The sequence below is a fragment of the Hipposideros armiger genome, unplaced genomic scaffold (assembly GCF_001890085.2).
Source record: "Hipposideros armiger isolate ML-2016 unplaced genomic scaffold, ASM189008v1 scaffold_291, whole genome shotgun sequence".
NCBI classification, from domain to species: Eukaryota; Metazoa; Chordata; class Mammalia; order Chiroptera; family Hipposideridae; genus Hipposideros; species Hipposideros armiger.
Window position 1 is genome coordinate 1803378 of NW_017731641.1, and position 17281 is coordinate 1820658.

A 17281-nucleotide genomic window follows, 5' to 3' on the forward strand; every position below is an offset into this window, starting at 1 on the left:
GTGCAGGCAGAGACAATGCCTTAGGAGCAGAAACAGGTTAAGCATTAACTGAGCCAGTCTGTAAGGCTCTGAATTACCTGTAACCATGGCTCCCCACAGGAGCACACCAAAGTAACAATATTTTCTTCTTGAAGATGTTCTCTCTAGAACACACCTTTTGGAGTGTACTACCAAGATTTCATCTCAATGCACTCTTATTTCCACTGTTTCATGTTGTTTGGATTTTTTTTTTTAATTGGGGAATTGGGGGAGGGGAACAGACAAGTTGCTGTCCTTTTGTTCTTCAGTCTAGTTGTGGAGGACGCCGCTTCACTGGCCCATGTTGGTATTATCATTGCACTCTTTCTGGGAGAGGCAGTCGCTCACCGGCGTCCTGGCCAGTCACACCGGCTGCCAGCCAGTCACGGTAGCTTTACGGCAGCCCACTGCAGCTCCATTGCAGCCTATGCCGTTGCCTCACGGCAGCCCAGCTGCAGGTCGAGCTGTTGTTCACCATCTTAGCTGTAGAGGGCACAGCGTCACTGGCCCTAATGTGGGATCCAAACCGGGGCCCTGTTGCTCAGAGCTGGTGTCCCAAGCCAACGCTTAACCAATGCGCCACTCAGCCAGCCCTGGTTGGATGTTTTAATTGGTCATCTATTTCTTGTACAGTAAAACCTTAGTTTGTGAGCATAATTCGTTCCAGAAACATGCTTGTAATCCAATGCACTTGTATATCAAAGTGAATTTCCCATTAAGAAATAATGAAAACTCAGATGATTCGTTCCCCAAAAATATTCATATAAAAATGATTACGATGCTGTAATATAATACAAAATAATAAAGAAAATACAAAATATAAAGAATAATAGACAAATTAACCTGCACTTACCTTTGAAAACCTTCGTGGCTGGTGTGAGGGAGATGAGAGAGAAGGGTTGTTGTGTAGGATGACTTTCACTATCACTAACAGAATCACAGCTCTGTATTGGCTCAATGGAATCTTTTTCTTTTCGCAACTTTAACAAGGAACCTATCCAATGACACTTGCTTTTGCCTCCTTTTGAGGATTTTGTGGAAATGTGACATTGCATTGTCTTTAAACAGATTCATCGCTCACACATCTCAGCCTTATTCGGGTAGTGCTTTTCTACAAAATTTTGCAGAAATTTTACACATCTCCCTAATCTCATTTGACTTGAGGGATTCCTCCGCATTTTCTCCTCCTCCTCTGCAGATGAGATCTCCTCCATAACCTTTGAGCATGGGAGACGATCATCCACAATCCTGCAGCGAGGGAGAACCACTGGCTCACAGTGATCATGTGACGTTCAGCGTCACGTACTATTCGTATTGCAAGACATCGCTCATTTATCAAGTTAAAATTTATTAGAAATGTTTGCTCGTCTTGCGGAACACTCACAGAACAAGTTATGCGCAATTCAAGATTTTACTATATTTTTCACTTTTATAGATTTGTCAAGTAACTTTTTCAGAAAACCTAAATGGAAAGCAAATGGTGCCTTTATTTTATTCTTAATCACTAGCATAGCTAGGTTTAGAATTATAGGAACAGGAGTGGCTGGTTAGCTCAGAACGCTATGCTTATAACACCAACGTTGCCGGTTCAATCCCCACATAGGCCACTGAGCTGCACCCTCCACAACTAGATTGCAACAACTACTTGACTTGGAGCTGATGGGTCCTGGAAAAACACAGTTTCCCAATTAAAAAATAAAAAACAATTATGGGAACAAAACTGGGACTGACCCAACATACACACAGGGGCACAGATTAAAGCACATTTTCAAAGCATTGTAATTTTTCTTCTATTATCCGGAGCTGTTCTTGAGAAATCTAATGCCAATGTAAGTCATTCCTTTGTAGGCGACCTATTTTTCTGATAAATTATTTTTTGTTAGAGATCCCCTCTGTGGTATTTTGTTTTGTTTTTTCATTTTTCCTGCTCTACACTTGTCAGTCCCTTTCTATCTGCAAACTCCAATTTTCATCATCAGTGCAGGAAATTTATTTTATTGTTGTCTCCAAGTTTCTGTTATTTTTTGAAGTTGCTGTTAGACAAATGTTAGATTTGATTCTTGCATACTTGCGTGTTACTTAACTTTTTCCATGTCTTCATCTTTGTGATATATGTTCTGGGAGATTTCAATTTTATCTTACACTTCTCTCATTTAGCCTTCTTGGTGTCTTTTATAAGTCATCTTATTTTATTTCTATAACTGCTTTAATTTACAAGAACTTCCCTATTTTGTCCCTTTTTTACAACAATCTGTTCTTCATGGATGCAATGGCTTTCCAAATTTCTGTGAAAGTAGTTATTAGGATTTTTACCTTGCTTCCAGAATCACATTTCCTCTAGGACCTTATGATCTGTTATGTGCATTTTGGAAAAGCTTCTGAGATGATTCTGATTCTGATCCATGGTTAAGATTTCCTTATCGAAATGGTCAAATGGGAAACCTATGTAACTTTACTAACAATTGTCACCTCAATAAACTTTAATTAAAAATTAATTAAATAAATGGTCAGATGATCACTTTTTCCCATAGGTCTGAAAGCACTACGCATTTAAATTTGAAAAGAGAATGAGTAAAATAAGGTTGAACATCTGGCCTAATCTCTCATTCTACTCAAAGATTCACTGAATTCCAGTGTCTTATTCAGGTTTGAGACTTATGGAAAATAGTAGCTATTTGAACACAAAGTTTTTAAAAATTCACTTGATCATTTATTTATTTATTTATTTAGCTAGCTGAGCCATCCTGCCACCTGTTGGCAGCTCAGCTCAGGCCGGACATCGAACTGCTGTTGCTCAGAACTCACACCTCTTGAGCAAGCTCTTAACCAACTGAGCCACTCAGCTGGACCCTGCTTGATCACCCTTGTCAGTCCCCTTCACTATGCTGTTAGGTCCAAGCGGGCAGTAATCCTTTTTGATGCATCCTTGAATCCTCAGTGCCTTGCAGTGCCTGATGGAGAAGGCACGAAAATGCTTAAGTCATCTGTTCTGCCACTCACTGGTTCTGTGGACTCACTTTAGGCTCATCCAACATATCCCACCAATGTAGGGCTCATGATGTTTAAAAGGCCTAAGTTACAGTGACCTGAAGTCAGCTTCCTTTCAACCTCTATGGGTCATATGTTATAGAATTGTTAGTGCAGGGGGAGGGGAGAGAGGTAACTGAACAAACTAAATGTCTTTCCCATTGTGCTACTGATGAACTGATAACCTTTACCAGAGCAATCTCACTACAGGTAAACACGTGTATAGTAGCTGAATAAATGTCCTATTTCTATAATCAGAAAATAAATATAAGTAGATGGAAAATGAAGAGACAGTGAACAACTATAGTTGTGCTTTTATCCCCAGCTGTTATCCTTTTAAGGTGATTCACAAACATCTAACCATTAGTTGCTTTCTTCTGGGTTTGTCCCAATTCCTCTTAAACTTTATCTTGGCTCTTGGCCCTTACAAAGTGCAAAGCAATGAAGTCAGCTCACGAATCTGTTCATTTAACTTTCCAGCAGACTTAACTTACCTTCCCCAGGTCTGAAACATCCACTTTCTAAGTCTCAGAGTTGCTATAACGGGGCAACTCAGCTATGGATAGGACAAAAGGGTCATGTTTTGAACCACATATACCTGTCCAAACTCTGATGTCTATCCCTGAAAAGAGCTTTTGTGAACATGATTCCTTAGATCCTACTAGTTGCATGATTAAAACTCAAGCTCTTTCACTGTCATCTTTAGTGATGTGATTTCCCTTGTTTTCAGTTACTAGTAATCTGCCTCAAACTACCATTCTGAACTTGGCAAAAATGGAGCCTACCCTCCCTTTGATCCCAATTTCCTAGTCACTGCCCTCAGTGACCATACCCTAGTGAGAAAAAGATATTTAAACCGCTCTTGTGTACATATCTCACTTGAAATTGTTACCAAATTTCTATTGTAGATATGCCACAGGCCTGGCCTCTGAATTACACTAACAAAACTGCAGATTCCTGACTTCCAAACACTTAAACTTGAATCATTTTCTATAGGTAGGCATAGTGCTGGATAAAATCATGTGCCTCCATCCACTCAACCTCCCTCAGTCTTCTAAACTAACAGCTTAGTTGGTACACATAACAAATTACAGGTAGCAAAGATGTGGCCACTTAAATAACTAAGCTAACAATAATTTGGGCCTGCTGAGTGGCTCAGTTGGTTAAGAGCACGAGCTCTGAGCAACAGGATCACCGGTTCGATTCCCACATGGGTCAGTGAACTGTGCTGCTGCTGAGCTGGTGAGAGCATGTGCTCTTAGCAGCAAGGTTGCTGGTTCGACACCCGTATGGGATGGTGGACTGTGCCGCCCCCCGCAACTAGATTGAAAGCGTAGACAGGACTTGGAGCTGAGCTGTGCCCACCGCAACTAAGATTTTAGGACAACAACTTGGAACTGATGGGTCCTGGAAAAACACAATGTTCCCCTCCCCAACTCCCCAATAAAATCTAAAAAAAATATGCTAATTTAAAAAACTTAAACAACTAATCTTACATAAGGCAATCAATGATCAGTTACAAGCTGATGAAATACTGAAGTCTTCTTCCAACCACCCCCACAGCAACCTGGCAGTTCTCTGTAATACCATTGACAAATGACCAGAGATGTCACAGAGGAGTACTGGAAGTACGAGGTGTGATCACAAAATACAGTGAATGTTTAAATTTAAAAAATGTATTACAGTAAGACACATTACCATTAATCCCCCTGAAAATACTCCCCCTCCTTTGACACTTATCCCATCATTCTTGCCACTTTCTGAAGCAGTTCTGGAAATCCTTTCATGTCTTTAGTTGTGCTGTAGTGGTTTCCTCAATGTCCTGAATCCATTCAAAACGTTTTCCTTTCATGGTCATTTTGACTTTGGGAAAGAGCCAGAAGTCACATAGTGCCAGATCCGGTAAAATAAGGTGGATGAGAACACACCATGTTTTTGACAGAAATTGCCATATATTGGAACCGATGTGTGGCAGAGCATTGTCAATATGGAGGATATAGTAGACACTCACAAAAGAGGAGTTCCAGAACTGCTTCAGAAAGTGGCAAGAAAGGCTGGCCTAGTGGCACGATAGTTAAGAGCTGGCTTGGGACGCCACAGGGCCCCGGTTCGGATCCCACATATGAGGGCCAGTGACACTGCCCTCTACAGCTAAGATGCTGAACAACAGCTCAACCTGGAGCTGGGCTGCTGTGAGTCGCCGGCGACGGCGTAGGCTGCAGCCCCTGTGGCAGTGGGTTGCCATGGGCTACCATATGTAGCCAGCAGCCAGCGTGAGCGGCCAGCAGCCGCTGTGAGCGGCCGTCCAGAAGCCGGCGACTGATCTGCCTCGCCTGGGAAGAGCGCAATGATGGTGCCAACTTGGGCCAGTGAAGCAACGTCCTCCACAACTAGATTGAAGAACAAAAGGGCAGCAACTTGTCTGTTCCCCTTCCCTCAACTCCCCAGCGCTGTTTCCATCCCCCAATAAAAAATCTTAAAAAAAAAAAAAAGTGGCAAGAACTATGGGATAAGTGTGTTCAAAGGGGGGGAGGTGGTATTTTGAGGGGTGTTAATGGCAATGTGTCTTTTACTGTAATAAATTTTAAACACCATATTTTATCACACCTCGTAAATCTTATTTTAAACTATGTCTTTTTACAATTTTTTGTGCACAAGCTGAAAAACTGCCTACTTCCAACATGCCCACTATTTTAAAATCTTCTGCACCTTGAACTTGGTTTATATCTCTAAGTAGTGATTTTTAAACCCTTATTTTGTCTTGTATATAGTAAAGGTTTCTGTTAACCAAATGTCTCATCTCTCCCCTAATGAGAATGTTCAGTACACTGAAATCTAGAGGGATCTCTCCCTTCATAAATACAAAGAGGAGATGTACATATAGACTTTAAAACAACTCAACAATGCTAAATTCTTTCCAAGATGTTAACATGATTATAATCACATAATCCAAATTTCCTTGGGGAACATTTTCCAGGACTAATCTCTCATAAAACTATAACCAAATTTATTTTGGGTTCCTTGAATACATTTCCTGAGGAGATGATTTATAAATTCAACCTTACACATTTATGGGAAACCAGCTCATGTTTAATTGTGACATTTTAAAATTATACAAGTGTCTTGACATCTGTCCCCTCCCCCCATATTTAGTCTCTTTAAAATGACAGGAAAACACCAACCAATCACAGGCTTAATGGGTTTAATAAGTTTACCCCTTCAGTTCCTATTTGCAGCACCCAATATTCTTTTAAAACACCAGACAGACCCGACAGTGGCTGACAGTAAATTTCAGACCTCCAGAGTTTAAAAGTTCAGGTTCTCTAAGCATTCTGTGTTGCAGTGGCACTTGTCCAAAACTGGTACCTCCCTATAGTTGGGGAACTTTAAATGTACCAGTGAAAAAAGCTTTTTCCCCTTCAAGGGGAAGAAAAATCACTCCTCAAAACCCAGTACATCTGGCTGTGAGGTCTTGCCTCCTGTTCCATCTCTTCAGGCTTGTTTTTTTTGCAGTGGAGCAAGAGACCAAAATCTAACCTGAGTTACAAGAAACAAGACAGTGATGGCTATAAAGGGAGTGACCAGGAGCAACTGAAATACTCCTTTACCTCCCACATCCAATATATGTGCTTCACAGAAAAACAAAAACAACAGGTCCACAAAATACAATAGCTAGAATTACAAAATCCATTCAGCCAAGGGTGGTGGAAGGCAGGAAGGGGAGGGAGGAAGGTAAATGGCACAGGGAGAAAAAGTATTCAAATCAGTCCAGGCACAGGGGCTGGCAACTGCTAGAAAAGAGCTGCAGAAAAACCTGTGGTCTTTTCAGACTCACGGGTGTTAAAAATCCACATACTGGTGTCAGGAAGATTGTGCCTTACGTGCACCAGAGACAAAAACCCCAATTCCTCAGAGAGAAGGGAATATGCAGAGGGCCCTTGGCAGAGTGGGTCCTGCCTTCCCTGGTGGGGGAGGTGAAAAGGGAAGAGCTGCACAGCTTCCTTCTGATCCTACTCATCCCCTCTGGGTGGCAGGTGACTCAGTGGCCTGCAGCAGCCTTCAGTTTGGCAGGAGACGGATGTGGTGAAGGGAACTTCTCTGCAGAGGTTGAGCTACTCAGGGCAGACTGCAGGTAGACCGTTTTGTGGAAGAGCCTGTTGCTTAAGAAAACCACCAAGGAAAAGAGGCGCAGCTGGAAAAGGCTAAAAGGCAAGAGACCGAACTTGTTAGATCCCCAGTTGATCAGAATTATTTGACAACTGAAATTTAAAATGACACAGAAAAATAAGACAACTGAAATTTGATCAGGGAAGTACAAATATTAGACACGTGGATTAAACAGGGAGCAACTAAAGAACACACTGGATCCTGTTGCTGTCATGAGTGCAATGGAATCACCACCATTTGAAGTATCACAGCTTAATGGAAATGAAGTTATATTTCAGATTAATTCTGATTCGAGAAGTACTTTCTATAGCTGACTTCAAGCTATATGAAGACATCATATGCTGTATGTGTTTCATTTAAGACAGTTTCAAGAGAAAGTCAATTATACCTACTAAGACACACACTTAGTATTACTGGACACAAAGAGCATGCAAAAACCCAAAACAGAGCTGACATTCCTAATATGTGTACTCTCATTAACTTATATTGATCAAAGATTAATTGAGCTTTTCTTTCAAGTGATAAAGCTTTTGGAGTGCTAGTATTACTGCTAAAGATTCACTTTAAAATACTTTGTTTTACTATCATTATCAATAAACTCATGTAGCCAAATCACATGGCCCCCATACTTTTTTAAAAAGTTGATCATTCTTACAAAAACGATCTTAATTACAAGTGCTTATAAGTGACTTATTCACTAAATTGTTGTTTTTAAAAATATGTATAGTATCAATTTTTGAAACATTTATGTATATACATACATTTATATACATATATACATTTATGCATACATATATATATACCGAGGGGTGCCACCAAAATGTATACAAGTGGACACTTTAGTCAGTGTTGCTCAATCAGTAGTTCGCCGTAATCAGAAGTGTATGGAAGCTGATGGTAACCACTTTGAGCACCTCTTGTAATTGCAAAGTCAAACATGACTTGTACTCATCTTTTGTTATCGGTATATATTGAGTATTCCAATTGTAATAGTTTTTTCCTTTCTTAAAAATGTATATACATTTTTTTGGCACCCTCTGTATATATATCACTTACTACACTTCGGCTAAAGCTAGCTAATACTTACTATGCTTTGCTAGGAGTCTTTGCTTCATTGGCGCTGATAATGAATAAAGGAAAAAGGATAGAGAAGAGGCAGCCGCTGTGAGGAAAAAAAAAAAGAATCAGTCACCTTCATAATAGCCATGACTTTGGAGAAGATATGAGAAGCCCAAACCTCCTTTGCCTCCAGTGCTAACATCATGGCTTGATAAACCCTTAATAAATCAAACACATATTTTCTTTACAAAACGGGCATTTTTCTCAGCACTGGCTATGTTTAACACTGCTCCAGGAGGCAACACAGAAGAAGGAATATGGCATATAGGATCCTAGAGACTAGATGTTAATACTAACTGACAAATGTCTATGACTATCTGTCAAGGAGAACAATTCTACTAACTTCATAATGGCCAATAAGAAGGCAGGATGGCGAGCACAGGACCAGGCATCCAGAAGGTGCTCCCTACAGTGGGTATTTGTACTACTTCCCTTCTAGTCCCTCCCACCAAATTACCTGATAATGTATGAGGACTGCATTGCTGTGAGGAAAGCCAAAGGCAAACCAAATCCGAAGTAGTAAGGCCAATTCCTCTCTATGTTTGACAACCGCTGGTGCATTTCAATTCCTAAAACAAGAAGCCAATACAATTAAAATTCTTATTTCCTTTTAGCAAAATGACTAAATATGATGGTCAAATTATTTGAGGTTTGAGTTTTAGATACAGGTCCGTCATTTAGAACACATCTAAAGAATGTAATTCAGAATTGTCCAAATCTGATATGAAGCTTCTATGCAAAGCTTTTATAATTTAGTAATCACAATTTCAAAGCTCGCAAGCTAAGTGAATTTTGAATTACACCAGCATCTTTGTCAGGATTAGTCCTGAAGAAAGCAAGGTATCATATAAAAAGACCGCCATCCTATAGAAATTAACCTCTTTCAACCATATACACCCAGACAAATATGCCAAGGGCTTTTAAAATATCCGAAAGAATCTGAATGTACTGACATCAAATTAATTTCTCTAATTCAGAATGACTCATGCTCATTCATGCCAACTTATGGCTCAGTCACAGCTACAACACATTTAGCACCATAAAGGTAATGCCACACTGCTGTACCCACTAGCATCCAAGTTAAGGGTTAAATCACCTAAGCCAAAGGTAAATTCCCTCTTGCCAAAGAGGCCACTCCCTTCTAAAGATGGTTTGCCACAAGGGCCTTAGCACTAAATAGTCTTAAGAAGTCTAATTAGCAGCAGCATTTCCAAACTGGGCCTCCAAGCTTTGAGTTTCTTTAGATGGACTTACCTTTATTGAACCAACGATATTCAAAGCAGTATAGTGAGTAGAGAAGGGACATATGCAGGAGACTAACCAGCTGACCAACAAGATGGATGGGAAAGAGACTCACAAACATCCCCTGCAGAACAAACATGGAAAATCTGAATTCCAAAGCTTCAGAGACCTAACACTCTGAGTCATCACTCTGCCTAGATAGCTGCATAGTTGCTTCTCACATTTCTGAATACCAGGGGAGTGGAAAATGCTCAGGATGGCAGGGAAGAACAGATAAATTCATATTTCTTATCATTTTATGACTCTTAAATTCTCTAGTTTCTGTGAAAAAAAAAATTTCATTTAAAAATCATTACCTCCCATAAAGCATTTATCTGCCCTAGTATAAATGCAATACCCTGTCTCTGTGAGGCTCCCTCTAGTGAACTTTTTATTTTTTGAATCTGCCTGTGTACCCAGAAGGCCAGTCTCACCTGGATGAGGAAAAGAGCCTGCAGCAGAAGGTTGAAGAGCATGTCAGCAATGATTTTGCTGACACTGGGGAATGGGTGGGGCTTCCTCCCTGATACCTCGAATGCCAGATCAGCTATATCCTGCAAACAGAGGAAGCAGCTCACCACAATAGGAATCAAATGGCCTCAATATCCATCCCCAAAGCTAAGGCCGCTGTTCTGCCCTTAGGCCTGCCAGGTGAGAAAAGCCCCTGGACATCTCGCAATGAGAGGCTCCAGTGACTTGCGACAATAATTCCATTTTACAAGATCACCCACTGGCTGGTTGATCAAGAAAGATTAAGGCTCTGAAAACGCTCCCTACATGGCCACTGACTTCACCAGATGAAGCTGCCACCTGCCAACCCACCATCCTATAGGACCCAGCCTCCATTCTGCCCGGGACCTACCTGAAACCAAATGGCATTCACAACTTTGCTAAGCACAAACAGGGGGAGCACCCAAAGAGCACTGAAAATTGACGTGAGGAAGAATTCCAGCCACGACCAAACATCTCCATGTAGTGATGGATCACCTGAAAAAGGGGGAAAGAGTTATCAGTTTAACTGGAGAAATGGAAAACCAGAAGCCCAAACCCCTAGTCTGTGACTCTCTGCCCCCTCTCTGACCACACACACACCAGCCACCTTTGTTTCTTGCCAGCATCACTATACCTATTTCACAGTCTTATTCTTTACAGACACACCAAATTCTGGCCACAACTCCAGTTCAGAGTAGCCATAGATATGTGCTGCTTACCTTGAGACAAACCTGCTTACCTGGTGGCAGTACACAATATGCAGCAAATTACCTGGGTTTAAATCCCGGCTCCACCACTTACTAATGATTTAACCTTAGTAACTAAAATGTTATCTATAACAATACCCACTCAAAGGGTTGTTGAGAGGTTTGAGTTAAAAACATCCCAAGCTCCTAGTACATAGGAAGTGTTCAATAAACTGAAACAATCTCCCAACTCCAACCCAAGCAGACAGCACTGTATGTACTTACCAATAATTTGGGCAGTTACTGACTGAAGCACAGGAATAAACACTCGATAAAACAAAAGGAGACTGAACTAAAGGAAAGAAGCGATAAGGTAAACATTAAAAGCCCTTCTTTAAAACAAGAGTTCCAAGTTTCAGTGTAACTGTTTTCCAGATAGATGTTTCTTTTATAAGTTATAAGGCTTAAAGGGGCACCTAAATTGGACCCATTTCTATTCCCAATACTCCCACTCACAGGTACAGACCTGACAATGCCTATAAAAATAGTAAAACTTTTGGGGGCAGAGCAGAACATTTCAAATAGTATTCAGGACAAGATACAGACACATACTAAGTACACAGTAATATTTTACTAATTAAGGCTAACACCTAAAAACATCTGTGAAATGTTTAAATTAAGGAAACCTGAATTTGTTGAGTTCTAAGTCAAGGGAAAAATTTAACTACCTGTCCTTTAAAGTACTCAAATTTCACTTAAGGCCATATTGGTTCTCAGTTAATTGTAGGCAATCTTTTCTGGTGTGGGTTTCAATAGATATCAATTCTAGTAGATTGCTATGACCAGATGAGGGGAGAACCCTGGCCCTTGTCCACCTGTCCTTCCCCTCAGATTCCCCCGCATTCTGGCAAAATGCCCAGACAATGTTAGGAGAAATGGTTATCTGTAACATTAAAACTTGTGAATAAATATTTTTTTAAGAAAAATAAAAATGTGTATTCAGGGCTTCCCTTTATTTACAGACAAGTGCTCTCTGAGTGGGAATAAAATCACTGCAGTTGCACAGAACCCTGAGTTATGGTCTTAAGTATGTATCAGCAGGTGAAAGCTACTTGTCTCAGTTTAAAGAAAACAGTTGAGAGCTATGAACATAGCAACAATCTGAAGATGCTTATAAGGCACCTTTTTTGACAAAAAAGAACTCACCCAGAATACTCCACCATTCCAAGCGCAGCACTGGAAAATTCTACTAACAATACGTGGTTCACTGGAAAAAGACCATATATATTTAGCTTACAAGGCATATAGGTCGTTTCCATATTGTCATTCAGTAGCTCTCCATTTTACATCTTTTGTTGGTATTATTTTTCCAGCACCCACTGTTCTCCCAATGTTCTAATGTCACTCAATGAGATAAGGCTAAAAATATTTCTGGAGAAGCAGCTTTTCTTATAACAAAAAATTTATTTTCTAAAATCCAAGATTGGAGATTAAAAGAGGATGTCTGAAGTTCTATCAATAAATAGATCCACATAAAAATAAAATAAAAATGAAAAATAATGAAGAAAAAAAGGAAAAAAATAAAAAATACAAAACAATTTAAAAATAATAATAATAATAAATCCTCATAGGCTCTCCTAGAAGTATCTATCAATCCAAGTAATTTTTTGTGGTTCTCTATTCACCATTCCGATTTTTTGTTTAACTACCATGACATTTGAGCAAGGATTATTGCGAGACCCTAGTTTAATTCAATAAGTGTGTGTCGGGAGATCATTTACAACCTCTTGCGGGGGAGAGTACAAAAAACGAATAATGGGGTACTAAAACTCCAAGTCACTATGTAGGGTCTTAATTGTACACTAAGGATCAGTCACTTCCTAAAGTGCCTTCTGGAAGGGCGTTCAGGCTTCTCACACCAGCCTCCACTCCTTACCTCTCTTGCTTCCTCTCTATGCTCTGGGCTCTCCTCTGTGCCAGGACACTGCTTGCCCTTCTTCGACGCTGCTCCTCTCTCTTTTGCTGAATTCGAGCATCTAGCTTTGAGATGGTACAAATTCCCCAGATGGAGTCTTTGATTCCCTATAGACAAGAGTATTATTATTTTTTATTAGTTTCAGGTGTAAAGAACAACACAGTGATCGGACATTTATATCACTCACAAAGTGATAACCCCAACAAGTCTACCACCCACCGACACTGTATGTAAGTATTAGAATATTACTGACTATATTCCCCATGCTGCACTACATGTCCCTGTGGTTATTTTTTTAAATTATAGTTGACGTTCAATATTTTATATATGTTTCAGGACAAGAGTATCATTTTTAAAGAGAAGGTTATGGATCAGAGAATACTTCCCAAAGTTACATACAGTAAAGCAAGAGAAGGTTATGGATCAGAGAATACTTTCCAAAGTTACATACAGTAAAGCAAAATCACAGTGAAAACCACTGTATTTGTTCTACTACATGGTTTAAGGGAACCTTGATTTTTTTTTTTTTGAAATAATTCCCAATTTGCAGACGAGTTGCAAAAATGGATAACTTCCTAATACCCTTTTCTCCAGGTTTACTTACCAGGTTAATATTTTGTTACATTTATTATTATTTATATATACACATTTTTTCCTGAATCATTTGAGAGTAGGTTGCTATATCACTTTCCCTTACTTTTAATTCTTCAGTGTGTATTTTCTAAGAACAATTGTATTTTTTATGTAGCCACAAGTTATCAATTCAAGAAATTTAATATTAAAATATTTGAATCTACAGTCCATTCCAATTTTTCCAATTTGTCCCAATAATGCCTTCTATAGCATTTTTACCCCTCCAGTATCAGAATTCAGTCCAGAATCACACATTGTATTTACTTTGTCATGTCTCTTTAGTCTCCTTTACGCAAGAACAGTTCCTTAGTCTGTTTTCTTGGAAGTATGTAGGCCAGTTGTTTTGTGGCATTCCCTAAATTTAGGTTTGTTTCCTCATGATTAGACCCAAGTTACATAGTTTTGGCAGGAATATCACATAAGAGATGTTCTGCACTCCCAGGTATTATATCCAGAGGCACACGATGTCTACCTGTCCTTGCTGGTGACGTTAATTTTACATACTCAGTCAAGGTATTATCCAGCTTCCCCATCTTATGGTTGCAAAATACCCCCTTGCAACTAATAAGTAATCTGTGGGCAGACACTTCTGAGACCATCCAAATACCCTGCTGAAGTTCTCTCCCCTGGATTTAGCATCTATTCACAATTTTTGCACAAACCAATCTTGAATAACAGGGTTGCAATAAATATAGTGGTTATGCAATACCTCCACACTTACCAATACTATAAAGCCAAGTTACTGCCCTCCCCTATACTCTTCCAATATCAATCAAATGTCTATAGTATGATCAATATTCTGTACTAAACTAGTGATACAAGGATAAATTAAACACTGGTCTCTAAGAAAGGACCAGGGCTGGACCAAGGCTGGAGAAAGACAAAAATAACTACTATAAAAATGTGAAAAGCTGTAGGAAAAGAATACACCAATAGGACAGAAACAAACAAGGTAGCGTACCTGCAGGAGAACATTCTTAAAGGGTGTATGATGGAGGAGAGGGTTGTTAAGTCTATAAAGACAGTGACAGAGGCACTTGCCAAACATACCGGAAGAGCTCCAAAAGCAGAAAGGTTACTGTTTCCTACAAACACCAAAACTGCCTATCATTTAGTTCAATGACTGAATTCACTCATCTACCCACACACATACTATCTTCAATGAGCTAGACATCGGCCATATGGAAATGCTCAAGAAACATAACTTAGCAGGAAAAGTATACAAGTAAACAACAAAAAATTATAGTTTACATACATGCCACAACATTTTTATGTCCAAAGTAGACTGGTAGCACTGGGGTATTTGACTTTGTGAAACAGCAGCAAAAAAAAAGGCATTCTGGAAGCAATGGTGAACCTGGATTTAAGGACTGTATTTCCACCTATTGCTATCAGCTAAAACAATTTTAGAGATAATTGCCAGGATACAGAGAATGAGCAAGTTTATGAACTCTAAACTTGCTAGGAACACAAATTGGCACAGTGTGCACTTGATCTTTTACCTATGATTAATTTTTAGTCTTATTTTGCTTTTAACTTCTAAATCTTCCACAAATAGTTAATATTTAAGACCGTTTAGTTCAAATGGTTGAGGGCCTAGTATGTGCTAGAATGATGACAGGATCCCCACCTCTGAGACATTTACAGTCTAGTGAAGCAGACATACGTGTAAAGTGTACATTGTAGAACTGATCCAGGGTTGAAATTTTATCACACGAGAATGGCAAGACAAAGAGCTAAAGGTATTAAAAGACATTACATGGAGTCTCTGTGGCCCTTTCTAAGGTACGCCTTCGATTCCCCTTTAACTCAAAAGTAATAAACTTTTAAACATTCCCATTGAGGAACACACACCTCCCCCAACCCCTGCCCTGTCCCACCCCAATTGGAACTGGCCTCTCTCCTGCTCCTGGGGATACAACTAGGTCATTAGACCTTAGACATCCACTCTAATAGAATTTTATGCTACTGGAAATCTGGGTGACTAAGTCCTAAACAGATCTTTATGGGACAGTTTCCTAGAGCATATAAATTCTCTGATATAAATCTAAATGAAGCAGTTTAGGTAACAGTAATGCACCAATGTTCATTGCTTAGTTTTGACCAATGGATCACAGTTACAGAGAATGTTAACATTAGCGGAAACTGGTAAAGGATACAGGGGAACTCTGTACTACCTTGCAACTTTTCTTAAGTCTAAAATTATTCCAAAATAAAGTTAAAAAAAGAAAAAAGGCTCTGGAGCCAAGCTGATCAGTGTTCTAATACTAGAGATACTCACGAGACAGGTCTACCAAGCCTCTCCAAGACACAGGGTAATACCTATCCCTTGAGTAGTGTGGATTAGAATGGAAACCTGTATGTGAAGGACCCAACAAATATGATATAAATTCCAAAACACCTAAAGGATTTCCTACCCAGTGCCTGTAGCTAAAGGGTCAAGATATGGCTTGATGTACTCACCCTGGCAAGGTCCTGGAGAAAGGTTTTGACACTGTCAGCCATCTCTTCACCACCCAAACTACCAACTACACAGAGCAGAGAGAAGCATCTCAAAATCTTTCATCATGAAGGACCTGGAAACAGATGGAGCATAATGGGGGAAAATATATTTATCTTAAAGATAAGTAATTTCATGTGCATTTCTACATGATGCCATTTTCCACATACTTCTATCTCTAATAGGAGTGCAGTAGATTCTAGCACTTAGATTACTAACACAGTGAGGTTATACCTGTAACTGCTGAAATCTGAAATCAATTTTTTTTTAATTGCTTATCAGTCTTTCACTTTTACAGAGGTAAACTGCTCTGGGACCAGTAGTCTCCTCTGTGCCTTGATGTTCCTAACTGTCCCCCCTACACACACAAACACACATTTCCAATATCTTCTTAAGCGATATGTATGCTTGATGTGTAACCTCAAACACTGGAATGATGATATAAGAGCAAGATGAAAGTTCTAACAAAAATTACTAAGTATGCATTTCATACACAGGGCCCTCCAGCACAGTTGGCTAAGTTTAAGGTATGATGTGAAATTTCCCACCAAGCCTTCCAAATAGGCCTCTGTATGTTTTCCAATTTTAAATATATAAAATATATATTAAAATTTTTTCAAAAATGTTAAGAACTTGGGATTCTAAAGTTCTCAAACCTGACTAAATCAATCTAGGGTATTCTCAATTGAAGAGATAGATCATAATGACAGAATTTCACAGGCAGCTTGTATACGCCTCAAATTTCAAAACATAAGCAAACTTTCCCTGACCTATTACCATTCTACCAAACTATACCTTATGGACCCAACTGGACTACTGCCACCCAGAACTGAAAGAGCAGGGAATACACAGAAGGCAGGCAACTTGCACAACACCATGAACCATCTGCCCCTTAGGTGAAATCTGACACAGATGCACTTATTTCAGGTAGAGAGGTTTCTAGGGTAAGAAACTTCTGTTAATACTCCCACCTAAAAACAAACAAAAAAACAGCTCAGAGTGATAACTCAGTACCAGGTGAATAGTAAAATGCTCCGTGATGACACACAAGACACTAGTTCATAAAGACTATCAGGAATTCACTCTTAACCAGCTACTTCACCTATAAATTAAGGGCATTAAAATCTTCATCGGTTTTTAAGCATAAAGTGCAATAACATGAACATAAAAACTTAACTTCTCTATGAACATAATCTCACGACAGAATGAGCTGGCTTGGGAGGTTAAGGACGCCAATAACTTAGTCTGGACTTCTCACAGGGCACTGACAGGGCGCCTGAAGCATGTCAGTCCTCGTCCAACAGAACAGCTGTGTTATTTGAACCATGGCCATTAACACCTGGCTTCTGCATGTACCAAGCGGCTGGTTACCTATTGACCAAC

The 17281-nt window shown here is 39.6% G+C and overlaps 1 protein-coding gene across 2 annotated transcripts; it reads right to left on the reverse strand.

The window, feature by feature from the left end:
- Window positions 1-6114: 6114 nt before the first annotated feature.
- Window positions 6115-16876, reverse strand: EI24 (EI24 autophagy associated transmembrane protein). Of its 2 annotated transcripts, XM_019658950.1 has the most exons (11): window positions 16694-16872; window positions 15862-15974; window positions 12727-12872; window positions 11997-12057; window positions 11076-11142; window positions 10475-10599; window positions 10047-10166; window positions 9586-9697; window positions 8789-8900; window positions 8300-8374; window positions 6115-7247 (listed from the first exon to the last, which is right to left on the reverse strand). In XM_019658950.1, exons 2-11 carry the CDS (start codon window positions 15901-15903, stop codon window positions 7085-7087), a joined length of 1023 nt encoding a protein of 340 aa, XP_019514495.1. In that variant the 5' UTR covers window positions 15904-15974; window positions 16694-16872; the 3' UTR covers window positions 6115-7084. The 2 variants fall into 2 exon arrangements, with proteins under 2 accessions (XP_019514495.1, XP_019514496.1); XM_019658951.1 differs by lacking the exon at window positions 10047-10166 and having other exon boundaries at window positions 16694-16876.
- Between the last annotated feature and the right edge of the window lie 405 nt (window positions 16877-17281).